The sequence below is a fragment of the Poecilia formosa genome, unplaced genomic scaffold (genome assembly GCF_000485575.1).
Source record: "Poecilia formosa unplaced genomic scaffold, Poecilia_formosa-5.1.2 Scaffold67, whole genome shotgun sequence".
Classification (NCBI taxonomy): domain Eukaryota; kingdom Metazoa; phylum Chordata; class Actinopteri; order Cyprinodontiformes; family Poeciliidae; genus Poecilia; species Poecilia formosa.
The window spans coordinates 2,555,065-2,562,819 of NW_006800006.1; the positions used below are offsets into that span (position 1 = coordinate 2,555,065).

Consider the following 7,755-nt stretch of genomic DNA (forward strand, 5'->3'; position numbering starts at 1 on the left):
CGAACGCATATGCAACATCTACATATTCAGCAAACACATATGCAGCGAACGCATATGCAACATCTACATATTCAGCAAACACATATGCAGCGAACGCATATGCAACATCTACATATTCAGCAAACACATATGCAGCGAACGCATATGCAACATCTACATCTACATGCAACATAGACCAACGACATAGACCAACGACACATAGCAACGACACATCTACACATATGACTTCTACTTATTTTTGATACAAATGGAACCCCATAGGTTTAAGGACAAAAAGACTGACATCAGATGATATTTGAACAATTTGACGTCGCCCAGGGTTGTTGCATTATACCTCTGTACGGTGCAGATCTTCCTCCGGGACATGCTCCTTTTGTTTTCTTGACTTGCAGGTGGCACTGCTACTGCTTCCCACTGAGCTCTTCAGGGGGTGAAGGATGTTGATGAGGTGACTGAGAGGTAGAGTCACCTGCGATGATTCAAACAGCGGTGATCAAACCCCCATTTGTTGTCCCAGAATTATGTTAAAGCTATATCTGAAACACGCCAAGTATTCCGCGTACTACTATTACTCAATGTGGTGAAGCAAAGCTGGAACAGTTTAAATGTATACCAAGGTAGAATAGGAAAACATATGTACAATTGTTGAGTGTCCCTAAATGTCCACACAAACTAATAAGGTTTCATGAGATAAACAGCAGGGTCTGACCTAGCAGGCGAAGCCCAGCTGGGTAGGTCAGAAACAAAAACAACAACAATGCTAAAGCTAGCTCGGCCTACTTGTTTCTTACCTGTGGCTGGACAGACATTGACAAGGAAAACATCATCCGCTAATATCCGCTGCGGCAGTCTGAGTCACTTTATATCTCTATTTCCGTAGAGTTAAAGGCGTCGGTATGCTCCCCTAAGCTTCTCCGCAGCAGGCATAGCAAGTTCAACTGCGAACTTCAGCAGAGCAGCACTGACACCGGCGGGGAGGATTAAACCGGATATGACGTCAAAGTTATTGTGGCAACAACAACAACAAAGGGGGTTCCTGTCGAAAATTATTTTGTTTTGATTAGTTCCGTTGGTTAAGAAAGTTGTAAATAATGGAGAATCAGCTCGAATAAATTCTTGAAGTGAATTTAAAATGACGTTTGTTTTAACAGAATAAATTGGTGGAGTTATAATGGTGACAAAGTGGCGGAGTAGTTGTGTTATGGGTTTTTTTTTTCTTGGCTTTTTTCTTGTGTTTTTGTTGTTGAGATATTGCATACCTAGACAATTATTCCCTGTGGTTTTTCATTCTTTGGATGCGAATTATTATTTTTTGGTCTTATTTGTTTACTTTCAGACAATTGTTATGATGCGTAATCGTGGAAACAAGGTATTGTTTTAAAACTGGGAGCAGCTTAGTAGCGTTCAAAAAATGCACATAAAACCTGAACTATGACGCCAAATTCCAGAGCAAGTGAAACATAAACTACAGAATAAACTATTGAATATTGATATAACATCATATAAATATAGGGCCAGTGTCGCCGATACCAATAACAATACTTTTTAATATTTAATTTTAAAATATCTGGAAGCTTCTGACTTTTACGTGTTTTTATGATTTCTCTTTTGAATTATTTCGTTAGGACATAATTTGGAATAAATTTGTCTACAAAATACAACATATTAACATGATAAACAGAAACAATAGAAAAACGAAATAAACGTGTTTTCATTTTCCCCTTAGAGTGCAAAAAATATATATATTTTAAGAACAAAATGAGGTGGGGTAGAGTTGAGAAACTACATTACAAAAATAAAATAAAATTTCAAGAAGCAATGTGCTGATTATTGACGTTATCGACAATATTTTGGTTCGAACCACTCACTGCTACAGAGCAGAACCAGAGACCAAAGAAGAGTAAGTTCTACAAGAAAATTTTATTTCCTTTTTGGATAAAAACTGTATTTTTTTATTATTTTTTTAGCTGGGTTAAAACTTCACATTTGTTTTTTGTTTTTTTTTGTGTGTATCTTACCCAGCTGAGTTCCACTTAACACCCAGAATTTTTCTAACCCAAACAAAAATAGAGAATTTAACACGGAGTCCTTATTTTGCCTATTCGGGGCTTAAATTTCATTCCATTTTCTCTCCATTTGCACCCCATATATACAACTGGGATGGTTCATAGGCTAAATGAGCTGACTGTGGCAGCTTCTGTAGATTCACAAGCACAAATGCTCATAAACATGCCAGTATTTAAAAAAGAATAAATAAAAATGCAAATATCAGCTGAGGGAATCAATACTTGGTGCATGGAATGTTTTCAACAACCACAGACTAACAATAACTTTAAACACTGACGCAAGAACAGGTTTGTTACAAAAAATGTTTTATTATACATTTCAAGTTTCATAGTCACATATTACAACTAGTCTTGCTGTAAGATTGTGTAAAATTTACATTATCTTAATTTATACTGTAAAACTGACTAGATGCATGATTAGCTAAGGCTAACATAGATTGTCTGTAGTATATGTTGCAGATGTAGGAGGAATTATGACATAAACACACACCTGAAACCACATACTGCAAACCTCGCAGTATGTGCAATAGAAGTTTCTGTGTTGCTTTTATTATTTTTCATTTTTTAAACGTATATGTTTTTCTTCTTTTCTTTTCCCCCACCTCACACAGGTTTTTTGTTTTCTAAATTACAAAAACAAAAGCCGACTCAGCGGTCAGCTTTTGACTCAGCTACCTCTCCATGTAAAAGGAGGAATCGTTATTTATTAGTGCACTGCAGCGACAAGCTACATATTAAAATCTCTGCTTGCTACATGAAATGTATATCAGATATTAAGAGAAATACCCTCAGCCTATTTAAATGTAAAAAAAATAAACAAATACGCATGTTAAACACTGATTTATTATTTATAAATATATCTTCCCAATACATTAAAATTAACTAAATTGCACAAACGTGATCCACCAAATAAATAATAACGAGAATCTAGAAAACTCCCAACACTGGTGAACTACAGTCACTGTATAATCATAAACTATCATTTCATTTCAGTCATTTTGTGGCTACAGGCTATAATTAAACCTTCTCACACACCTAACAGGGCTCCCCTGGCTTAGGAGAAACCACCAATTTCCTGCAGCTTTCAGATTTAAGTTTCATAACTCCACGTTTGGAACGTCGGCTGGAGCGAAGCCACAGGGAAACAAAAGTGCGTTTTTGGTTCCTGCAGAGTGTCAGAACCCTCACGGTATTTTCCTGTGAACAGAAGAGTGGAAACTGAGTCGAAATAAAATATTAAAATCTAGTAAGCTTTTATTATTATTAGGCATGAATCCTGCTCACCTTCTTTTACGCTGGAAATAAAGTTGGACAAGCCAGTGGGTGACAAGAGGCCAGAGTGCCGTCAACACCACAGTGAGTGGAGAGAGGTGGAAAGGCCACCAAGACGGCCTCAGGAGCTACAACACACACAGGCAGCCGACAGAAACCGAAATGAACAAATGATAACATTTTGGTAGCGACTGCAACACGTTTTGTAACATGTGAAAGCAGCTGCTCCTTCCACAGCCGTTATCGTGGATTACCCTTTTCATGCTGTTTTCCTTAGATCAGAAAATAAATATCTATGAAAGTGAAATGAAATGAAATGAAAGTCTTTATCTTTGGTTAAAGATGCATCATGCAACTTTTATTTATAAATCATATGATTTTATTTTTAAGTATTTGTTAAAATTATTATTCTGCCTTCTCCCAGTGCTCCCAGCACTAACTACATTAGAACACCATTCAGAAACAGATCACTGCCAGGAGGGTCTTTGCGCCGTCAATAACTCTCATGCTCACCCCTTCTCCTGCTTGCTCTTTGCTAAGCTATCGCTGGTTCACCACAACATAACCTGCCACTAATGCTAATGCTAGGTCGCACAGCCACAACTAAACGTTTTCCTGTAACAGTAAGTTGTTTTTCCACCATTAGCACCATGTGCTAATGGTGGAAAAACACCATTTTTTCCACCATTAGCAATCACCATTAGTTGATTGCGCTAAGACAATCAACTTGTCTTAGCGCTGTCAAGTTGATTGACAGCGCTAAGACAGCCCTCCTGGCTCTGACTGACTGTTTTGACCGACAGTAGGAGTGCTGAGGAGTCGGAGGAGCTCAGATTTTTCACAGATTATCTGTCTCATACAAAACTGTCACAACATAAAGACAGTTTTAATAATTATGGAAAAAAACATGTTTTGTAAACATGCCGCTTTAATGCAAAATGTTACTCATTATTCCAAAAACTATCTTTTTTATTGAGGTAATGGGATATTTGTCAGGGGAGAAACATCACTTTTGAGCTCATATGATGATTACGAGTAAAAACAATTATAGCTTTCTGGGGTTCACACAAAAATTGGTTACCATGGTGCAAATTTATGCATCACTGCCTGAACCTTATCAAAGTGGCTAGATGGCAAAATCTTTGGTATTTTTGTCCTAGTTTCTAGTGGAAATATCTCGGCACACTTTAAATGAGAAAACTAGGTTACAAGTAACTTTTCAGCAAATCTAGAGATTGTTTTAAGTCCTTAATAGTGATTTTAAAAAAAGCACTAGTTCCACTGGCAGATTTTTTTCCATTTCATCTATGTTTTTCTATGTTCTTTTGAACGGTAGAAAATATTAATATTTTATTTTTTACAGGAAGCTGTTTAGTTTAGCAGGAAGCTACTATTGTGTAATTACCGTCTTAATCTAGATTTTAAACGATTCGGATGTGGTTTTAACAGATGATCCTCACTGACATGTTCAATGTTTTTTTAAAGCTGGGTCTGATGTTAGTGTCTTCACGTCATCGCATCATGTAAATCCCACAACCAAATACGTGAATAAGTTCCTCACTGCTACCTAAATGCCTCCTTTATTATCAGTGTGCACACTTAAAGCTTCAAATGATTTTAAGTCCAGCATATGGTTGTATTAAATACAAATGTCATTCATAAAATCAAGTGAAGAGGAATCTGTTTTTTTCTAAAACTTAAAAGTTGCATCTGTTGTCCACGCCTTCTTAAATAAGATAATTACACAAGTAAGTCCAGAATATATTTTTTAACCCCTTAAATGTTAACAGTTTGCCTGCATGCCATTTTTTCATCTTATGTTCTGGAGGTGAGAGTTATGATGATTTGATTTATTCAGGCAAAAAAAAAAATAAAATAAAATTAATTCCTATGTGAAAAATAATTGCTACCTAAACCTATTAACTAGTTGTGCCAAGTTTTTTTTAAACGCAATTACATTTATTTATTTATTTATTTTTTTTTGCCAAAATCTATTTTGGCCAATAAATGACCATTAATAAAAGGAGACCATTAATTTTGTCAGCTCAAAACTAAAGAATCTCATGAAAATTTTATGCAGAAAACCTTATAGAAATATTTATGCCAGTGACGTTCACTCTTTGCTACTGTAATAATAAGAACGAAAACAGTGAGAAGACAGAAATGACGAGAACCTTTCGTGGGACAGGTAGGAAGCCTTCCTGTCTTGGAGACGGAGGTCTTGACTAAAAATAAGAAAATAAAGGCATCTTTTAGGATACGCAGACCGGTGTCTGTAAACGAGGTGAGCAAAAAATGTGACGTAAAACAGAACAAGTCCGGATGCCGCTGAAGCAAATAAAGCAGCCGGCGGTTCTGGTTGATCACCTGTGACCTGGTGAGCTCTTCTAGAGCATGCAGCCTGTGCAGCACGTCGGCCATGTTGTGCTGCAGCCTCTGCAGAGCAGCTGCTATTTGCTCGTTCGTGTTTCCCCTCGTAGCAACGGCAGGATGTGTGCTCCGCAACACACAACCACAGGCAGCGTCTGCGCTTGCACAACGCAGAGGGAAGCAGGTGGCTCTGGGCGAACCTGCGACAGAACAAGAGATGCATCGAAGAGCAAGAACTTTGTGGGGAAAATCAACGTTTTAAAGGGGGGGTTTTATGCAAAATTCGACTTTTTTGAGCTAAAGATCGCGTTATAATTTTATTCCCTCATCAAAAACAAACCTGTAGTGTTGCCTTGATTATTTCATGCATATTTGAGAAATCCCTTAATCTCCCATGGGAACGATTGTGTGCAAAAGGTTTGGTTGGACCTAGCCCCACCTTCAGGGATGAAGCTCCTCCTCCGAGCTGCAGTTTTCAAGCTATAGAGTTTCTACCTCACGGAGTTTCAGAAACACCAGGAGTTTTTAAGGCGACAGAGCCCCAATTTCAAGGCGTTAAATTATAAAGTCAAATTTAGTATTTGATACATGTAGCAATTTAAAAAAAAAAGAGAAACTGAAGTTAACGCAGTTACTTGATTGTGCTATAAAATGGCACTAAATGCCTGGAGAACACGTAATACTGCCCCTTTAGTGATGCAGTGTAATCAGGGGAAACTACTGCAGGTTCACCTCGCCCTCGTTCTCGTTTCGACAAGGAGCTGCTGTGCTTTCTCAGAGCCGCTTTTTCTTTCATGTGGAAATCTCCCGCCGGTCCTTCGTCTTCGGCATCTTTCAAGGTCGTGCTGCTCTCAAACCAAACGTCGCTCGTCTTCGCCGATGTAGCTCCCGACCCGGGGGACCGGCCTTTAGACGGAGGCAGCCGCTGCGCATGCAAACGAGAGTCGGGGAGAGGAGAAAAGAGTTACACACCGATTATAGACAACCACCTGCACCATGAATAGTGGTTTTCTTTGAGGTCCGACTGAAAGACTGCAATTTTTTTAAAGCAGTGTAATAAACAAGAAATGAGACACGTTTTTTATTTTTTTTATTTTAAATGTAGTAGTTTTGAATCCAATAGAGAATAAAGACAGACACTGCAAAAACACAAGTATTTTTGGTCTAGTGTCTAGTGCACGTATCCCAGTACACTGGAAATAAGACTAAACTAATTTACATGCAACTTTCCAGCAAAATATAGGAGCTTGCTTAAGTCAACAATTCCTTAATCTTGATGAAAAAGTAAAACTTCCACTGGCAGATTATTTCAGTCATAATGCTAAATTTTTCCCGTGTTACAAAGGAAATAATCTGCCAGTGGAACTAGAACTTTTTTTTTCCATCAGTATTAAGGAATCATTGACATAGTTCTCATATCTTGCTGAAAAGTTACTTGTAAGTTAGTTTTGTCTTATTTTAAGTGTGCTATGATATTTGCACTAGAAACTAGACCAAAAGTATTTTGTAAGCTTTTGTATTTTTGCAAGTGTATAAGTTAATTCCAGTATCAAAACAGGTGTCGCAAACCGTTATCGGATTTCTATCCGATAACTTTACAAAGTGCTGTAATGTACTTCCTGTAGGTCGATGTGTTTATAGGCTGAAAATTGTGAGACTTTCTAGCTTTATATTTAAAAATCCAAACTACCATCTGCCAATCAATCCAATCAGGAGTAAACTTTACGGTTCAGAGCTGCGTTGTTTGTCTGACTGGTACATCTCCAGTTCTGACGTTTATTTTCATCGGGGAGACGAAGAGACACGGCAAACCTCCTCCATGGCCAGATGCTCCATTGAGTCACAGAACTCCTCGTTGTCAGAGTCTGTGGGTCGACAGTTCCGCTCAGGATTCGCATTGTGGTCGTCTGAGTGGCCAGAAAACAAAGCATACCAAAAACATAAATGTGTTACCAGAAAAAACAAAACACTAATCCCATCCATCTAATAATTGAATATTTGGTTTGAAAATCTGACAGCGAAACTGCTTCACTAGCACACAAGCCAA

The 7,755-nt window shown here is 37.9% G+C and overlaps 2 protein-coding genes across 3 annotated transcripts in view; both read right to left on the bottom strand.

Annotated features, from left to right (window-relative positions):
- LOC103140058 (ATP-dependent zinc metalloprotease YME1L1-like) overlaps nt 1-1,004 on the bottom strand; it is an 11,210-nt gene extending 10,206 nt beyond the window's left edge. For both annotated transcript variants that reach the window (XM_007555008.2, XM_007555007.2), the window contains exons 1-2: nt 792-1,004; nt 335-469 (exon numbers count right to left, since the gene is read on the bottom strand). In XM_007555008.2, coding sequence (XP_007555070.1) covers nt 335-469; nt 792-827 — 171 coding nt within the window. In that variant the 5' untranslated portion in view covers nt 828-1,004. The remainder of the gene's footprint in view (nt 1-334; nt 470-791) is intronic.
- A 1,351-nt stretch (nt 1,005-2,355) lies between these two features.
- Nucleotides 2,356-7,623, bottom strand: LOC103140080 (acyl-CoA-binding domain-containing protein 5-like). Its single transcript, XM_007555028.2, has 6 exons — nt 7,521-7,623; nt 6,441-6,633; nt 5,706-5,908; nt 5,513-5,563; nt 3,351-3,466; nt 2,356-3,263 (listed from the first exon to the last, which is right to left on the bottom strand). Exons 1-6 carry the CDS (start codon nt 7,542-7,544, stop codon nt 3,251-3,253), a joined length of 600 nt encoding a protein of 199 aa, XP_007555090.2. The 5' UTR covers nt 7,545-7,623; the 3' UTR covers nt 2,356-3,250.
- Nucleotides 7,624-7,755: the final 132 nt, after the last annotated feature.